This window comes from Zingiber officinale, chromosome 5A (assembly GCF_018446385.1).
Source record: "Zingiber officinale cultivar Zhangliang chromosome 5A, Zo_v1.1, whole genome shotgun sequence".
NCBI classification, from domain to species: Eukaryota; Viridiplantae; Streptophyta; class Magnoliopsida; order Zingiberales; family Zingiberaceae; genus Zingiber; species Zingiber officinale.
The window spans coordinates 148511992-148531975 of NC_055994.1; the positions used below are offsets into that span (position 1 = coordinate 148511992).

The following is a 19984-nucleotide window of genomic DNA, read 5'->3' on the forward strand; positions in this document are numbered from 1 at the left end:
TCAATTGAACTTAGTCACTTTGATAAATTCGAGTAGACTCCTCATCCACTATGATTAATGTTCAAGCAATTCAATTGAATTGAACCCGCAATTATATTCAACTTTTGAGTTGAACTCCTCCCAATCTTATCTTCTTAGCCAATTTCCTAAATAGCTAGAATCGTCTGAATTAATTGGAACAAATAGTTTATTTTCATAATTATAGTTTCGATCAAAACATCAAACACCAAGAAAGTACATCCATATGGATGACATGCCTGTTGGTTGTGGAGCACATAGGGCCTAACTAATGTGATTAGTTGATTAAGGACAAGTTTAACAAATGTTGCGGAATGATCTCATTAGTAGCTTCAATGCAATAGTTGCTCTAGCATATAACTAATATAGGTCAAAAGTAACCAGATCAAATCTTAATTAAAAAATAACATGCAATTAACACTAATATAAATAAATATTCATATTATCCAAGTAAACTAAACCATTATCATCATTAGTAACTAAATAAAATTTTAAATAACACAAATAATCTAATCTTTGCACCATTTACTTCGGTATCAAATTCTCATGAAATGGATGATGTCATCTTCTCCATTCTTTTTCTCTGCATTAATATTACAAATATTTAATTAATATATTTCATAAATAGATAATCATACTAAAAAGAATATTCTATTAGAAAAGAAAAAATATTTAAGTAAGCGTCCTAAAGGATGAACTAAGAGTTTTCAAATGATGTATTCTCAACTAAAATATGTAATATGCTAAGGACCAACTCAAATAATTAAAAGTCTGTATAAATCCTAGCTGACAAGAAAGCAAGTTCAACTCGTTATGCACAACACACAATAAACATTACCCAAATAAGCAAAAACTATTTATTTAACTTATATTCTCAACCAAAATTTACATACGCTATCAATAATATAATGGACTAACTAAGATAATAACAAAGCAATTAAGAACCTTACCCTTAAAGATGAAGAAGGTGGAACGTCTATTTGTAGCTCTTCATCTACTACTCCTGGATACAATAAGGTTCAAAGAGTTAATAAGTTATTTAGCTCACAACTGAATTTACATTAAGTCAAGATAAATCCAAAGCTTAACTGAGGCTAGCTCCGTTAATGGTAAGTGTAGTTTGTTTGTCTACCTTATCAATCAAATCCTAAAAAGAAATCAATACTAACTCAATACTAGGGATTAAAATAGGAAATCTAAAGAAAGAAACTAATAGGACTATTTGGGGAGCATTATTTCAATAAGAAATTGACAATAATTGAAAATTTTGAATCGAGGGATTTTAATCTTGTAAAGCTCTAGGAAAAGAATGTCAGCTAATATTCTCCTCTGCAACAGAAAAAAAAAATCAAAGAGATTAAGAATGTCATGTTCCTCAACTAAATTTAAAACATAGAGTGGCATCATCACCTGGAAATCTTGAAAGTTCGTCTTAGAAGCCAAACCCAGAAGTCGTTTCTTCAAATCTTATGTTTTCCATCTCAGCAACCTTCTCATCGTTCGATAGTTAGCTACTAAAATATTGTCAAACAGAATGTCATCCTGCATAATCCATATCTTAATACCATTGGCGGCAATGAGCTCAAAATTGAACCTATCAAGTTCAAAGTACTCGGGGGTTCTCTATCTCTGAGGGTTCCTCTTCTAGGCTTACCATATGGAGGTGCTTCTTCAAACTTTGGGTGGGGTTATTTATTTTTGGAGTTTTCCCATTCCATCTTCTCCCATTGTGGATATCCCATTCCCAATCGGTTTTAACTCCCATTTTAATTCCTAAAACCTAATTCACAAGATCGTGCGAAGTTCATACCTCTCAGATTCCTGTTGTCCATAGCGGAGCGCAGTCCTCATTCCAGTCTTCGACAGCGGAGCTCACTCCTCTCAGATTCCAGTCATCTACAGAAGAGCTCAGTTCTCTCAGATCCCAGTCTTGCGGAGCTCAGCCTCTCAGATTCCAGTCTTCGACAGCGGAGCTCATTCCAGTCCTCCGATCTAGTCTCAGGTAAGATATTTGCCAGATCTGGGCGGCTGCGAAGTTTTCCGCGGCCGCAACGCCCGTCCGCCGGAGGGCCGCCCTCGCCCGGCCGGAGGTCGGCTGAGGTCGCCTCACCCAGATATTTGACAGATCTGGGCGGCCGCGAAGTTTCCTCGGCCTAGCCCGACTGCGAGGAGACCGTGGTCGCCCGCGGCCGCACGCCTCACTCATGGCCGTGCGCATCGAGTTGGCCGCCTCGATAGGCCGCCTCGATCGGCCGCGGCGATCTGAGAACAGGAAGGAAGAAGGGGAAAGGATTAGGTTTTAAGTTTGTTTGTGTATGGGATTAGTTATAGTGTTTTTTATGTCCAATAAATACAAATTTATTTAGTTTAGTTTTTAAATAAATTTATATTAGTTATCTTTTTATTTAACATTTTAAAAATTACAGGTACTTTTAAAGGTAATTTGGATGGCCAACTTTTCAGGTGAGATGTTACTTAACAATTAATCATCTTGTTAGTATTTTTAATTGTTCTATGTTAGTAATTTTTTAAATGTTATAAATTTTTATATATCCTCATACATTAATTTTATTTTGTAGTTTCTTCCCGTCATTTATCACCGCATGGTACCCTTTTTGGCAGTTTACCGTTGGACAAGAAACCTATGCATTTTTCATTATTACTCATTATTGGAGTTACTATATGCATAGTGCTTTTACTTAGTGTGCTAGCAGTATTACTTTGGTGGTGCATTCGATCCCGTAATGCACCTCAAGCTACAACTCCAAATGTAGCCGTTGCAAATCCACCTTCTTCAATGGGGCTACAAGAACATGAGATCCAGATATTTCCTGTATCGATCTACACAGAAGATCAGTCAAATGAATTATCAGAGTGTGTAATTTGCATCGAAGAAATTCAAAATGGTGAAGAATTTCGTACTCTCACTTGTCTTCATAGTTTTCATGTTGATTGTATTGATTCTTGGTTTAGAGAGCATATGATATGTCCATTATGTAGAAGAGCGTTTGGAAATGTTACTCAGTGATTATATTTAGTTATTTAGTTGTGATATTTAGTTAGTGATTTAGAAATTATTATGAAGTTGGAAAAATTGGTTATGTTATTATTATTATTGCATTTGATATTTGCATGAGGTATGTATGATGGTAGATGTGGTATCAGAAATCAGATTCTATTACTTCATTTCCCAACCAACTTGATAAATCAAGTGTATTCATATCACATAGAATAAGAATCCAACGAGATTGATGCAACACCACAACAGATTTTCCAGTTGTGCATTCTCGATCCTGGTTTCCCTCAGTGAGGGTGGTCTAGCTTAGGTGTACGTTGAGGTACTGGAGTGATGTTGGAGTTTGAGCTCATGGACTGGCTGTGGCTGGACCCCTTCTATGTGTTGGTGATGCCCTTCCTTCGATGGGGGTGCAGTGTATGTGGCACAAGCTTTTCAGTAATAGGAGGAACATATTTTTGCTGTTTAGTGCTGTTGTCTTTCTTTTGTGATGTTGCCCTGTTTGGAGGGGGAATAGCTTAGTGGTGTCAGTAGCTGGATTTACGAGAGTGAGTGTCTTCATTGTGCCCTTTCATGATCATGACTGAATTTGGTGTGCAGCCGTATCTGTTGTCTGCGTGCCAAAGACAGTATCTGCTGATTTGTTTGAAATTTGGTCCAGTTTTGTTACTCATGGATGTAAATATGACTCTCTAGATTGAGGGGATGAGGGCATAGTGCTGTCGGGGTACATGAGGGCATAATGTAGATTTGGGCGGCTCTCCCCCGGTGGCGAGGACGCCTCTTGCCGCCTCGCCAGACCGCGGGGTCGCCTGGAATGAATGCTGTCAATAACATTGTCTATGCTTAAGGACAGGGGACTGAACATTGTCAATAACATTGTCAATATGAGGTTCATTTGGTGTCTGGAATGAATGCTGAATTTCAAGCTGCTAGCACAAGCCCTTCTGTTGTCAGTCCCAAATCACTTGGCCTTTTTCAAGATTCTTGAGTTAGCAGTCTTAGTCATGCTGCCATAACTGAAGATACTAAAGACCAACTTGAGAAAAATAGAGGCATTTGGAGGATTTGAAAATAAATCAGGTGATATCAGTTAACAAAGAGTTTCAAGAAGATTTTTGGCCCACGCAGAGTGATAAGATAGTCTTCAAAAAAATTCTGTCAAAGACAAAACCCATCTTGACAAAGGAGACAGTGTCTCTGAATTTTCTGTTCAAGATGGGCTACAGATGGTAAGCAGCAATACAAAATCTGAGATATCTACTCAAAATAATCTCACCGATGATTCCTTTGACGTTTGGCAAAATTTTACCAGCACAGCAAGTAGAACTTCTTCGTGTCTGGAATAAGGAACTGGAATAAACCTCTTTGGAGATTCTTCTGCAACAAAGCTAGATGTCCTTGCTACGATTTTGGAGTCAAACCATTTGTTGCCAAGTTTTTGCATGTAATGAATTCTAATTATTTAATACCAAGGGACCGGAGGTGAGCAGAGATTTATGCCCTTAACACGATTTTTGAGTTTCAAATATTTACTAGATTATTAGGACTATCGACGGCAATGTATTATACCTTTGGTGATACCTGGTTGTTGATGCCCTCCCATTTCATTTTAAGCCTGTATTGAGCTATGCCAACTTAGATTATCCCTATATTTAGAATCTTGCATTTTGTTTAATTATAATATAAACCATCATTTTAATTAACCAAATATATATAAGGTACAAGAAACTCAAGAAAAAAAAGACCAAGTAAAAGTACTCAGTTTTTTCGATGCATTGAAACTAATCGTAAAATATCCTTCAAGATGACGATATTACATCCCGACTAGTCGAACCGAGTTTCACCTCATGTTAGATTGTCATCCACCTGAGCACATGATTAAACCAGTAAAATGTAAAACCCCTATAAGCGTAAAGAACAATGAAACTTTATTTTATAAGCACAAGTGCTAAAACAAATCTCAAGCCAAAAATTCACAAGGGTAAATCCGATCCCGAGTCATCAGCAATGTACAGCAAGACCGTTCGTAACGTTTGAAGCACCAAGATCCTTCTATACCTCCTTGATTGAAATAGCCCAAATACACTTAGGGAGTCAACTCGATATATATATATAACTCACACTCAAGAATTGGTGTATTCTTTACATGTATCCTCCTCCATATGCTTGCTGAGAACCATAATTGCTCATCGTCATGGGGTTGTATCCTCCACCAGGAGCTCGTGCAACAGGATGTGGAGGAATTCCCTGATTCATTCCCATGTTCGCCGTCCCCATTGGTTGACCATAGCCTGCCATTCCCATTCCAAATCCTGTTCCCCTTCCCATAGCACCGCTACTACCCATTCCCATTCCGAAACCCATGCCCGGGCCAACCATGGGGTTCAACGGGGCTGCGAGAGCACTTGCACCTGCTCGCCCAATGCCAGAACCAGATCCCATAGCTTTACCCATGGTTGCAGTAGCTAGTGGAGCAGCATAAGTCTTTTTTTCTTCTTTCCATTTATCTTTTCGGTTTATAGATGCAAAATCTACACCAATATCAGCATGAGGATTGATTTTCGCTGCAAAATTATGAAAGATAAAAATGAGACCCAACAAAGAAATTTTCTTATTGTTTTTTATTGCATTTGCAGAATAAAAAGCATAAACAATTGAAAAATAGATCCAAAGATAGAGCATTTACGTCCTGATATATTCAGATTGACTAGGCCTTTACTCAATGTGTCAGCCCAAACTGTTGATTTCACAAGCTTGTCCTTCGATGGAGATGCTGATGTCGTAGCTGAAACTTCTGGAGTAATGGGCGTATGCCAACCCGGTTGTAAAACAATATTCGACTGGTTGGTCTGCATATTTACAGGAGCAGCAGGGCGAACAATACCAGTAGCCACTGGAGTTGCCTGTGATGGAAAAGGAACACCAGCCTGTGTCAAGTGGTTGGCTTGTATATGAATCGGTGCAACAGGTTGAGCTTCCTGAATATAAGGAACAAAGGTTGTTCCTCCTGTTTGGGGGCCAAACATATTTGACATATCATTTCTTGGCTGGGGTGCAAGGGCATCGGAAGTCACATTCGCGGTGTTTGCAAAATCATTGTGCTGATCATTTGGTATATGATTATAGGCAATGCCACCAAATGAACCATCAAAGTCAAAACTTCTAGTAGATGCGAGTATTTCAGCTCCTCCAGTTGAAATTGAAGAATTAATGGTTGCGACGGGAGCAAAACTATGTTGCTGACTTGGAAAGCTTTCTTGAGTAGCTCTAAAAGGAGCACCTCCGAAGGGATCTTCACTAGACTGTACAAGAAGTCAAAACAAGAAAGAATCAAGCTCAATTCAAATATATATGAGAATAGCAAATATAAACAAACACAACAAGGCAGCAAAGCCGCAATTGGTATACAAGCAAAAGATTCTGAAATTCATTGCAACAGCAACAGTCCTTGTGAGTTGAAATTGATAGTATAATCGATAATTTTCAACTGCAATTTGTGCGAGTATAAAGATGATGAGAAAAACCTGATTCAATCCAGCAGGCACTGATGATTTGGCAGCAAAACCTGCTCCAAAATCTGAATTTTCTGGCACATCAGTTTCAAGTTCAGTGTTCATTGTTGTCAAGGGTACCAAAGCAAGCGAATAAATTGAATCTGATGATGATCCAAATAAGTCCATCTCAGGATTATTTGCAGCAGGTGGAGCAGCTGAGTAGAAGAAGAAACAAAGTAATTGTCATTGCTTATTAGAATATCCACAACTTTGAAAAAGAGAATAATGCCTTAAGCATTAATATACTAAGAAGAAAAGCAGATGATATAGAAAGACCAGGCAAACAGGTACAATAAATATTTTATGAAAAAAAAAGGAGAAAGATATGAACAAATGCATTATTATGAGAATATAATTGTCTAAAACAAAGATATTGTTTATGTGTATGCATATAAACAATGGACAAATGAGACTCCATACTTCCTGTAGCATTGAAAATAGTAGAGTACCTTAAGCTAAAACAGAAACAGACAACCAACTTAAACTAGTTTTGACAAACCATACACCAATGACTAACTAATTAAGTTAATACCCCAAATTTCTAAACCAGTACTCTTTACTGTGAATCTATATTTCCACGCACAATTTTGAAAGAGTAGGATAAAATCTTAGGTTAAAGGGTTAAATCAGATCAAATGTAATGTGCTTGATCATCGAATTACATACCACAGATTTGCAAGAATAGTGCTCAGTTCTTGTATGTAGTTGGGCAATATGTAGGGTGCACAAATTCAATTACTGGTTCATATATTTTTCACACATTTAAGTTTAGAAATGGGACTAGTATTCCTAAACTCTGGGGATAACCAAAAAAATTCAATACCTGATGCCGAACCTCGTGGATCAAACTCATCAAAACCATTGCTATTACTGTTGTTTGTTTGTTTAGATAGAGCAGATGAAACATTGCCTGAACCATGGTTTTCAATTTTGACAGTGGAGCTAGCTGCTGGCACAGGTGGTGAACCCTGCTTCAGAGTTTGTGGAGGAGAGTTTGTGCTTGGTACAGAAGAAGAAGGTGCTGTTGGTGCAGCTGCTTTAACTCCACTGATATTTCTACAAGTGGAGTTGTTAGAAAAAAGAATTTCCATAACAGGATATGATTGTATTCAAGGTGTACCTATCTTCTTGCACATGGTTGTGGACATCTCTTGTGGCTTCTTCATAGCTTGGTGGTGCACCACTACTCTGCTCAGAAAGTCTGCGGTCCAGCTCTCTGGTGTTTTATTAAAATTTGTTAGTCAAGAAAGGCGCACAGCTATAAGATTCACAACTGCAATACCAAAGAATTCAAACTGCTCACCTTTCATCCCGAGGAACATGGTCAACTCTGCCACCCACACTTCAACATAAAAGATAGCATAAACAAACATGATTTTTAAAACATTCTTTAATGAACATGTTTAAAGAAATTTTACTCAATGGAAGAGGACAATACAATATTTACTAAGCAAACTAGCATCAACTCATTAACACATAACAATGCAACTAAAATCCAGATGATTTACTGCTTTATGAGAAACAATAGTACAGATGTAGTAAGAGCAAAAAACTAACCTGCGGTCATCATCATCAAAGGAACGGTTTCTACCTGTATTTCTTGAACCATAATCACCTTCCTGACCTCCTCTATGCTCATCATCCTTATAACCATCTCTTCCATAATGTTCATCAGAGTACCTACCATAACGATCTTCCTCTCGACCATATGGATCGCTAACCCTGCCACTTCTATCATCATCTTTGTAACCCCAATTGCGTTCCTTCTGATTACCATACCGGTCATCATCTCTACTAGCATAACGACTATCATAATGATCATCATCATAACGATCACCATAACGCCTTGGGCTTGGATATGAACCAGGCCTACTTGAATGTGTACTTTGAAATCTACACAAGAACAGAAGAACTGTTAATAGGCAGAGTGAACCATACCATAATTATTTTAGATTTCAGTAACCTTACTTGTCCCGGTTAGCTGCTGCTTTTTGCCTAACTTCCTGTATCCTTTCTTTATCATTAATTAGAGCTACGAGGGTTTGAGATTTCCTTCTAACATTATTTCCCTGATCTCTTCCACTTGAATCAATGTACTGGAACTCGGATAAAGTCTGAAAGATAAGCATCATTTCCAGTTAAACTAGCACAATGTACAACACTAACATCAAGGCTATGTACATTTTTGTGGAAGAACAATAAGATTATGAATATTGCACTACCGATATCTGGTAAGCATGCTCCCTCATGTCGTCAATTACTCGCTCAGATCCATTTCCAACTAGGTACTCCAAAACAGTCAATGCCTGAATCTCACAATCAAAATAAGCATATTAACTAAAAAAATATTTCATCAAAACAAAATGAAAATAAAAAGCAATGGTACATTTCATGAACAGTATACAAATTATTGAAAGAAAGAACTTCACAAGATCCAATCGAATAAAAATAAAAAAGGTCAGCCCGGTGCATGAAGCTCCCTCCATGCGGGATTCCGGAAAAGGATCCATTATATGCAACCTTATCCTGCTTTTTGCAAGAGGTTGTTTCCTGGATCCAATCGAATAAAAAAAATTGTTTAAAATACCTTGTAAACATGCCGCCAGTTTTTTCCAGTATCATTGATCCTCTTCCATATTACATTCATGATCATCTGGTATTCATGACTTAAATTCAGATGAAACGTTAGATTCCAGGAAGATCAATTGAATCAGTAGATGGGGGTAGATAAAGTACATACTAGTTCCTCGATGCTTGTGCAATATCTGCCAGAAGTGATCCATGGGGTCCCCAGGGCTCATTGCTGGTTGCATCGAGAATCTAAAGACAAAATATACATAAAAACAGGCATGTATGTCAGATTCACAGTTGAAGAACTTCATTCTCTTTCAATTAAATCATTATCCTCTATTTACGATGGTATGCTCTCAGTATTGTCAACCCTCAGGAACTCAAATGTAATACTTATGTCGCATAACAAACCTTCTGCTCTATACTAGGAACCTTCAGAACGTTCTTATTTACTCCTCTTTTCCTAAAAGATATGTAAAAATCAACAATTAACGAAACTGAAATTTATTTTGAAGTGCCAATGTCAAATAGTTCTACAATGTCAAGAGAAATTCTTACAGATCACGAACAGTTTGATCAAAAGCTTTCTTCATGATCTTTAGAGGACTAGAACAATTAGGCTTACAGGAACGCTTATTCAATACTGCCTCTACAAACTATCTGCCAGAACAATGAAAAAAAATTAGTACTTTATTGGCAGGTGATCAACTAAAAGAAAAAAAAAATAGAACGAACAAAATGAAAAAAAAAAAAAAAAGAATGAAATCACGGTTATTCTTCCTGATGATCAACTAAAAGAAGCCGACAAAATCAGCGAGTCTTTAACAGATTCGATTCATTTTATCAAATCCGCAACTCTAAACTCAAGTTCATCGAAGATGGCACCAGATCCGTTTATTGTAAAAAAAAAACATAAAATCGAAGGAAACCCCAACTGCAGTTACATTATCTTATGCACAAAATTAAAATTTTTGCCTCAACAATATCGAATCTATTTTAAATATAAAAAATTCGAAACGTAAAACACGCAAACAAGATGAGATCCAATAAACGACACTTCAAGTCAATTAAAACGACAAATGGATCGATTAAATGAAGCGAAAAGGGAATACCTGCGCAGGCGACGGTCTTGACGATCCCGATTCACGCGAGCGAGGAGGGAACCGATCCACCGACCGTGGGAATGAGATCGGTGAAGGAACGAGACGTGGATCTGTTGGTTCGATACAACAAGCGCCTGAGATTCTCTACTCGAGAAAAAGAGGAGGAAGGAGACCGAGAAAAAATAAAGAAAAGGAATAATGAAAAAAAAAAAGGAAATAATACGGAGAGGGAGGAGCAGGTAATTTTTGACCGACACGTGTCCGTATCCACACGTTCCGGGATATCATCGATATCATGCCGGGTCCTCTACGGGTGGCGGTGAAAATCCACTATCTTTACCGTGTCAGGGAACACACGATTTGGCCAATCACATGACTAATACAATTATAAATTAAACCAATAAGAAAGCACATGTCGAACTAAACTTCGCAATTTGAAGAAGCTTCCAGATGCGTGTCGTTGACTTGACTATCTCGTTAGGTCTTTCCAGAAAACCGATCCGGTCGATTCGATTTCAAAATATGGTCGGCGGTTCAATCGGAAGGAGGATTACGGGGCCGAAAGCCCATTGTGTGTGGCCCAATGGATCGAGTGCAAACTTTTAGCCCATTGCGCGGGGCAGCCCAGATCCTCTGATGCGCTTTTTCGAATCCTTTGATCCGTAATTTGTGGATATGGTCCATCTCCCGCTGCCTCCTCCTGATGAACGAAGATCGAGGACGTGCTCCTCGTCGTTGATTCCCCGAGGTTGTCATCACGCGATCTGGTCGCGTCGCCATGGCCAAGCGGTTCTCCAATGCCATGCTCGAGGAGGGCGTCTTTACGGATCTCTCCACCTACAATACCCTCCTTTGGGACTTTTGCCTCTCCACCAAGATGGAGACGACCTAATGATTCTAGGATGGCATGAGCCGAGGCGAATCGCCCGAATATCGCTAGTCACAACAACAGCGTTCTCAATGATTTGGCATGAGCGAAGAAGATGGATGTCGCAGAGAAGGTGTTTGGCGAAATGTCAGCCTAATTCGATATCCTACAACTTGAGGATCAAAAGGTTATGCCTCATCTAGTCGGGTGGAGAACGGCCTGAGATATGGGCGAGAAAGGCCTGAGGCTAAGTGAGAGGATATTTGCAGCTCCCATGCCATGTCTCTGCAAGGATGTGCCTCATAATGCCATTCGTTGGAGAAAGGCCATGACATAAGCTTCTCGAGCTAAATCAAGGCCAAGGAGCTGCCATGAGTGCCTTCTGAAGCACTTCTTAACAGTTTGATCGCGAGCCTTGCTGTTTGAACCTTGATTCATCTATTGGTTCTGGCACGAGTTTGCAGGCAGGTAGAGTCAATGCAGTGAAAGTTATTAACGTACTTCAGATTCTTCACCTATGCTTTCTCTTCAACTTAGGTGAGTTCTTTTACTTTGCAGTTGATGTCATTGTTCATCTCCTGTTCTGAATTTTTCAATAACAAGTTCAGTACATTTACTTGTTTGGTGGTATCAGACTTTCTCATTTTTAGGGTGAAAGCATTTTTTTTTTTGTCTTGCCTTGTTGGATCTTCTGTATGTGTGCACGTAATGCAATTTACAAATTAACTTCATTATCCTTGTGAAAAATCTTTGTTCGAAACTTCGAATGCTGTGGACCAGAAAAATTGTAGAGCTAAAATGGCACACTTGTTTTGTCGAAGAGATATGTCTTGTGTGCGTATAAATGACACGGTCAATGGAAGGAGTTGTTGCTTATTCATTATGATAAACAGAACTTTGTACAATAGTAACCACATGAAAGTAGAGGGAGAAAGAAAAAATCAAGAACATGCTTTAGCTTACAGGCAGCACAGTGTGCACACCCTCATGCGTTGCCATGATCTAACATGCTGTAGAATGCCAAGAAAGATGGCTTCGTCACATGGGATGCAGAGCTTGCCACCAGGGCTTAGGTAGTCAAACTCTTCCTGAGCTAGCTCGAGCAACCCCCTGAACAGAGGGTGTTGCAGGAAGGCAAGATCAATGATGAAGCGCCTGCAGTGCTCTCCAACATAGACCACCAAATGGCCTTTGGGAACATCCTTAGGAACTTTATCTTCTTCACCTTCTTCTTTGACACAGTGTCTGCTGTATCTTGCAGGATGCACATATGTCATTGTCTCTTTGATTAGCTCTCTCCACCTCCTGAGAAATGTCTTGCAGAGTTTCAAGTGGAGCATCTTTGAACTCTGTGGTTGAATTAAACTGGGAGGGTGAGGAAGAAACATACATATATAGAGAGGTATAGCTCATATTCTGAGCTACTGTGATAGTTGACATGATTTTAAAGGCGGTATGGAGACAAGAAACAGATATAAGTGATGAAACTGATCTGAGTATGGCCTCAGCTTCACCATATTTCTTCAGTTGTAAAAGTGTTTTTACAATGATATTATGGCATCTGATTCAATCAGTTAAGCTGAGAAAGTATGGCTAGGATGTCGATGCAACTGAATCAGTGAGGAAATTGTGGTTTAGTTGTTTGTTGAGCTGATTCAACTAGAAAAACTTCAGACTCTCTAGTTGTTACTTGGGAAGAACAATACCAGTGAGGAATGATATTGGTTAAGATAGAGATGAACTGTAATTTTTGCCTAAATATTTTTATTTACAAGTGTGCAAAGTAATTGCATATCCACATCTGACCAAATAAACTACAAATGATGGAGTCTGTACTCTGCTGTCTGAATGATACTGCCAAAATAAAAACTGAACTATGTATTATTGCTTTTAGATTTTATTTATTTGTTTATTTTGTTTTGTTTACTAATTTATAATACTTGTCAGTTTGTTGCATGTGGAAGGGGAATGGGTTTCACAATGAATCACCAGCCATGGCTTAGATTTCTCTTCCACTTCTGTTCGCCCCCCAGTGCAAGGATTTGCCACAATGCAAGCAGAGTTCAGATGGAGAGGTGAAACAAGGTATAAGTCTTATAGTTTCTTTCCCATGAAATTCTGAACTATTTGTTCTTAGAAATTGCTGCTTAGTTCCAAGTTATGGAAGAATGAGGAATACTTTTCCATTTTCCTAGAAATTATAGAGATAATTAAATAAAAGACCACAAACTGAACAATAGAAAGTGTTGTCCCACAGCAAATGCTACATGGTTGGTCCAAATCACAATCAGGTTATTTTATTTGTGTTATGGGTCCGCATGGTTGGAGATCTTTGGGTTTGATAGCTATTAGAATGTGGGGAGAGAGCATAAGGCAAGAATGTGAATCGTTTCGAGAGGCCCACTGTAGGAAGCAAATCCTACAGAGGGGCCCTTCATAGGATTTCCTATGGAGGCCCCTTTATATCCAATTGTATCAAATTGCAATGACGAAGAGAGGTCATCGATGGTTGAGACTTGATCACACATACGGATTTTTGTTAGTAAACTAATTGATGTGATCTATAAGTGATATCATGTCGCAGTGTTACAACTTAAGTAGTTCGAGTGGCTTCAAGGTATGACAATGTCTAATTCATTCCGACTAGCAAACAACAAGATGAAAAGAAGAGACCTTTAGCTCTCCTTGTCTTGATTCTTATAATTCATTCATTGTAATTAACAGTCAACAACATGAATAAAGGATGTATGGAAAATCTTTCATTTCTTATCTTGATTCTAAGAATTGAAACACTAGATCTTGTATATAAATGACATCATGTTACAATTGAGTAGTTTAAGTGTCTCAAAGAAGTGACATGGTTTAAGCTATTGTTTTCGTAATTAGGGTTGTAAACCAGCCAAAGATGAGGCAAGCTTTATAGTGTTCAAGCTTGTTTGATAAGGTAATCGAGCTAAGTCAAGCCAAGCCTAAAATGAACCAAGCCGTTGAAATGATTGTTCAAGTTTGGCTTGAGCTTGGTTCATTTAGTTGTTATCGAGCTCTCAATTCAAATTTGTTTGATTGTTTGAAACTTTTACTTTTTTAGCTTGTTTTGTTGGTTATTGAGCTTAGAAACTTGGTTATTCATTTTGAAACTTTCTTTATTTATTTAACATATTGATAAGAGTTTTATTGATGAACATTATTTACGAACATTATTCACAAACATGTTCACTAATGTTAACGAGCTGAACACATATGTTCAAGCTTGTTCATTTAATTGATCTTGTGTTTATTGAACGAATATAAACAAGCTCTTACGAAGCCGAACACCAAGCTTTACGAACGTTTAGTTCATTTACAACTCTATTTGTAATGACCCAATGTTTGATAGAGTCGGTAAATGGATTAATTGGATTGAAAGGCCATTGACTATATATGTTAGGATTCATCTCGATGGGCTCTAATGTTGGGAGGAACCATTTGTATCATAACACAAATTTAAATCCTCAAATGAGGAACTCAATGGGCTATGGCCAAAAGTGAGCAAAGCGGAGAGGAAATGGTAAGCCACACATGAAGGTAACGAGAAAAGATTTATGGCTTGCATTTACTTGGGTGGAAATAGGGAGGAGGGAAAGGAGTCAATTTCTATTAAATGTGGATGGAAATGAAAAAGATCACATCATTCAAATGATCACAACGGGCTCAAATATAGGCCCATTATTTCAAATATTTTTATTGGGCTTCAAATGCTCGACTAGCTCTTTAGCCTTTAGTAGGCGTTAATTGTAGCTAGCAAGTGTCATCCTTCCTATAGCATATATATTTTCTTAAGCAAAAGCCAACCAAGATTGCTCGCATTAGCTATTGAAGTGCAATACCCAACCAAACTTGGCTCGCTATGTTCCTAGAGTCGTGTGCTCATGCACATGGCCTACTTGTCAAAGTCTAAGAGGGTTGATCAGTTCAACAGATCTAATCCAAAATCTACTAAGACCAAGTCAATAGAGTTGGTGATCAACCGATGAAAGAACACTCGTGTCATCGTTGCGTGGAAATAGATCAATGCATCAAGATAGCGAGGTTGAGTAGATGGAACATTCAAAAACTTTCATCAACTTTCAATGTTTATTATTATGATTATGACTTGAAGTCGGGATGCTTCCCTTGTAAGAATTTAGTCGCCATCTGCCCTAAAATTTTGCTTGTAGACAACCGCTTTCCCACCTTCTCAAGCCATCAAGACATGCACACTCTCCCCAAAAGCCTACAACACTACAAACTAAATCACATTGCTTGCTTAACGTCACAACGATCTCTATGGAGAATCAAATGAATAATTAAATATGATGTTGAAACAATGTGTTTTAGGGTGTTAATTAATTAATATACCTGAAAATATTCATGGATGGCCACCACCTGAATGAAGTCACGATATTCACATATTTGTCCTTATTAGTTTTGTTGATATTAACAGAAAAGGTTAAACTAATTCTCTTGTCCCTGTGTTTGGATTTAATTAGCTAAAATTTAAGGAAGTGATGTGGCAAAAGATTTGAGCTTCCAATGATTTGTATATATCATTAGAGGATCAAAGATGGTAATTAGTTCACTTATTAGTCATAAAGATAGAGATCAGATAAAAGATGGAGTTTTATTCTTTGTTTCTTTTTTAAAATTTTATTTTCTACTGTCTTATTAAATTACAGTTACAAATTACAAGTCCATTTGTTTGACTTTTTCAAGACAAGATGTTGATGGGAACTAAAGGTGATAGTGCCACTTGGTACTTAGCAAAGCAAAATCAACAAGGAATGCAAATTGATATATAATTAATTAGTCAATTAAGAGACTCCAATAATTGTTAGTGCTCCATATTACCACATGTGAAAAATATTTTTTTTTTCAGTTATTGTTCTTATAATCATTATATATAATTATAAAAAAATGAACTCATGGTTCGCCAAATTGTGCAAGAAATCCAAACTAGGGTTTCTACAATAATTTATAGAATATATGTCCTTTTATAGCCATGATGTGTTTACTAGAAATTATTCCTATTTCCACACAATTAAACACAATTAAGAGTACACATGGGACTACAACACCTTAGGATAAGGAAACAAAGGTGCCTAGTACTTAGGTTTAATTAGTGCTCATTAATTCCATGTTCCCTTTGTAGTTGCCATTTCTTAGGGCTTGAAGCAAGCAAATAACTAGGCATAATCCTTATAAACATATATCAAATATATGCACTAGTTTTACGTATATGAGAAACTCGATCGACACTACAAGAGAATGCACCTATACAAACCTCAACATGCCACTGATGTGGCAACCTTAGATTAGGTGTTTGAGAAGAAAGATTAACCACGCATTGGGTGGGATGGACCTTCTTTGCAGTCACCTTAATTATGCGTGGAGTTCAATATGGGTGAAGAGATAAGATTCTATTATTATTGATAATCATATAGAGTTTGAATTAAGACTTACAATTTGACGTGTTAATGGTGAAGATGGCCGTCATACAAGGTTTAATACATCTCTATTAGCGACATTACTTATCACTTAACTTTCACGTAGATAATGAGTAGGACAGAGTGTATTTCTAGCTTGGAAAGTGATGGGCATGCAATTTGTACATTTCACAAGTGGTCTCCATTATTTGATTGGTGACATCTTTTCGTCCCCATCTACTTAATGTTCAATCTATTATCATCTACATAAATATTAATTGACATCAAATAATATAATACACTACTACTCACACAAGTTGACAAGCTAGTTGATGACTCCAATTCTTGGTACATCCTTCAATTTCCTACCTTAAACCACAAGAAACCCTAATATTTATTTTTTATTTATTTAAATATTAATTTGTTATTCCTACCATCATCTACAATTTAACTAACTTTAATATATATAATTATACATGAGAAGAACTAGGAACAAATAATTGATATTTTGATACATGAAATGTTTCTTTAATTAAAATGTGAGATTTCTTGTGGGCATGGATTTCTTTTCCTTGTGTTCTCGCCGCAGACGCATGAGGACTGATACTTAAGCATTTTCCAGAAAGATTACGACCTCTTTGCACGCCTTCTTGATCATGATTTGACAGGGACTATATATGTTTAAATATTTAGAATTTTATTTATTATTTAAATTGATTTTGATATGGAATAGTCGATGTTGTTTTCATGACGACTTAATGCTCTCTATAAGTATGGATTTTCATCAACCAAGTGAAGCCATTTCAACTTCGTCTTCTTTTTCCCTTCTCTTCATGAATATAAACTCCCTCTTTGTAGGAACTAGGGTTTGAGTAACACACACACATATATATTTATATATTTATATATATATATATATATTGATCGAGTTGTTGGTGAGAGGTGGATCAAAGAAATGGAGCTTAGGGACATTGGGTCGACTCTCCCACCGGGGTTCAAGTTCTACCCTAGCGATGAAGAGCTGGTTTGCTACTACTTGCAGAAGAAGGTTGCATGCGATAGAGTGTCCACGGGGACTTTGGTGGAGGTGGATCTGCACACTCAAGAGCCATGGGAGCTTCCAGGTTAACTTCTTGACCGTTAGTTATGTTTATCGTTACATGCATTGGATTTTTTTTTTTTTTTTTGGGTTTTATTTTAAGGTCTGATTATGCGAGTGTTTTGGGATTTGTTCGATTAGACATAGCGAAGTTGAGTGTGGATGAGTGGTACTTCTTTAACTTTCGCGACCGCAAGTATGCCACGGGGTCGCGTGCGAACCGCGCAACTAGATCAGGGTATTGGAAGGCCACAGGGAAGGATCGAACAATCTATGACCCTGCGACCCATGCAACGGTGGTCGGGATGAGGAAGACGCTCGTGTTCTACATGGGACGAGCGCCCAACGGCACCAAGACCAATTGGGTCATGCATGAGTTCCGACTCGAATCACCACTCGCACCGCCTGTGAAGGTATTAATTGACCAATAGCAAACCTCTTTAACCCTGAGCAGAGATAAGGAAACAACTAACTTCCAAAAACTATACGACTCCGACAGGAAGACTGGGTGCTGTGCAGGGTTTTCCACAAGAAGAAGGGAGTCGAGAATAATGAACAAGAGTACAACAACAACAACAACTCCTCGTCGTACTTGGAAGTGTCTCCTCCTCGTCAAATGCCCCTCCAACACGAATGCTGCACGGCCGCGATGATGATGATGCCATCAAAATCATCCTCCCACAAGTTGTATGCCCTGGGTGAAGAGGGAAGCACCTCGAATAACACATTCTTCCCTGACTTAACGCCATTGCACTACAACTTCATGGAGATGGAGGAGGAGGTGGGGTCTAGGGGAATTGGTGGGGCCATGGACCAATATGGACTAATGCTTGATGTGGAATTTATCGAAGACCAAGATTTGATCACGAATCTGGAAAAAAAGGATCAAATTTTATTCTGATTGTTGATTATTATTAATAATAATAATAATGTACTTAGCTGTTAATTACTCAGCATTGACTCACTTATTTAGTTTTAGATTGCGTGTTAGTTAATCAAGTGTAATGGAGATATGCATGAGTGACTGTTTATGTAGATGGATTATAGGTTTGGCATTGTTCCGTGTATAGATAGATATGTTGTAAGGGAAATTCTCGTCTTACGTTCAAAACACTTAATTAACAATGGATAATTATTTGGTGTAATTAATCTGGCAATTTTCTTTTTGTTTGCAATTTAACATATCAATTAATTAATGTTTGCTCAAACAGGACCACTTGCATTCACTATGGTCTTGCAATTAATTAAGGGTAATAATAAAAAGGAAATCCCTTTTTATTCATAAAAAGGACTCTCTTGTTTTGTTTTTTTATAAAAAGACCTCTTCTTAAAATTACACAACTACCCTCAAGTATATTATTTGATATTATTATTTTTTGTCACACATATTAAACCTAAATCAGGTAATTGTATAATAGGATAAATCTGTATTGTTATAGCTACAAAAATTGTACCTGTTAAAAATATTATGTAATTATTACAATGCTTTTTTTACTTATTAAAAATATTTATATTATAGTAGTTATGATTTCTAGACTATTATAATGTGGATAGGACTCATTCATCTAATATTTATGTTGTAGTAATTATAAAACTATAATTCTTATTAATTCAAACTTACAACTAATTGATTTGTTTAGAATTTAATACTTGTGGTAAAAGATAATAACATCAAATAATATACTTGAAGACAACTATATTATTGAGACGGGTGGATTTGTTATAAAAAACAAAAAAACTAAGAGAAATGCTCATGTGATGCTTCCAAATATCGGAGGGCTTCTTGATTTGTCTATTAATTAATTGGTATTTTGCACATTAAAGATGAAACATAAATAATATAATCCGTATAGTTTAGAAGTGTCAAAAATAAATCTGACCTGCCAATTCGAATTGACTTGAAATATTAGATGAAGATTAGGGATTTGGAAATTCGAATTAGAAATTTTTAAATTGGGATGTTTTACTTTTATGTACATGAATAAAAGAATGTTAGTATATAATGATAAAATATTAAGAGAAAAAAAAATAGATTGGTTAGATAATTCGAATGGATTCAGTTAAGATTTTCACGTTGAGTTCATATTCGAATCGAATTAAATTTTTTTATAATATTCTTGTTTCAACATGAATACCTATCATTTTATCTATTTTTTTTAAATTAGATAAAATATAATTCTAAATTTTTATTAAAAACATAAAATACAATAATTTATAAATTTTATAATTTTAAATTATTCATAATATTTAAAAATAATAATATAAATTTTATATATTAAATAAATACTCTCAAATGTCCATGATCTAAATT

The 19984-nt window shown here is 36.9% G+C and overlaps 3 protein-coding genes and 1 long non-coding RNA gene across 8 annotated transcripts; 1 reads left to right on the plus strand and 3 right to left on the minus strand.

Annotated features, from left to right (window-relative positions):
• Nucleotides 1-410: 410 nt before the first annotated feature.
• LOC121982376 lies at nt 411-2466 on the minus strand. Of its 2 annotated transcripts, XR_006112086.1 has the most exons (3): nt 1108-2353; nt 969-1021; nt 411-601 (listed from the first exon to the last, which is right to left on the minus strand). It is a non-coding gene; the product is annotated as an uncharacterized LOC121982376 (long non-coding RNA). The 2 variants fall into 2 exon arrangements; XR_006112085.1 differs by having other exon boundaries at nt 969-2466.
• Nucleotides 2467-4948: 2482 nt separating this feature from the next.
• Nucleotides 4949-10450, minus strand: LOC121982377 (clathrin interactor EPSIN 2-like). 4 transcript variants are annotated; one of them, XM_042535400.1, is made up of 14 exons: nt 10275-10450; nt 9721-9818; nt 9574-9625; nt 9332-9411; nt 9179-9257; nt 8814-8897; nt 8560-8705; nt 8149-8484; nt 7895-7933; nt 7712-7807; nt 7415-7647; nt 6562-6746; nt 5724-6339; nt 4949-5601 (listed from the first exon to the last, which is right to left on the minus strand). In XM_042535400.1, exons 2-14 carry the CDS (start codon nt 9753-9755, stop codon nt 5180-5182), a joined length of 2403 nt encoding a protein of 800 aa, XP_042391334.1. In that variant the 5' UTR covers nt 9756-9818; nt 10275-10450; the 3' UTR covers nt 4949-5179. The 4 variants fall into 4 exon arrangements, with proteins under 4 accessions (XP_042391334.1, XP_042391335.1, XP_042391333.1 ...); XM_042535401.1 differs by having other exon boundaries at nt 7415-7638; nt 9721-9822; XM_042535399.1 differs by having other exon boundaries at nt 9721-9822.
• Nucleotides 10451-10956: 506 nt separating this feature from the next.
• Nucleotides 10957-18881, plus strand: LOC121982379 (NAC domain-containing protein 76-like). Its single transcript, XM_042535403.1, has 5 exons — nt 10957-11670; nt 13081-13218; nt 17528-17698; nt 17815-18086; nt 18173-18881. Exons 3-5 carry the CDS (start codon nt 17530-17532, stop codon nt 18572-18574), a joined length of 843 nt encoding a protein of 280 aa, XP_042391337.1. The 5' UTR covers nt 10957-11670; nt 13081-13218; nt 17528-17529; the 3' UTR covers nt 18575-18881.
• On the minus strand, nt 12093-12410 carry LOC121980160 (auxin-induced protein 15A-like). Its single transcript, XM_042532124.1, has one exon. The coding sequence runs from the start codon at nt 12408-12410 to the stop codon at nt 12093-12095; it is 318 nt and encodes a 105-aa protein (XP_042388058.1).
• Nucleotides 18882-19984: the final 1103 nt, after the last annotated feature.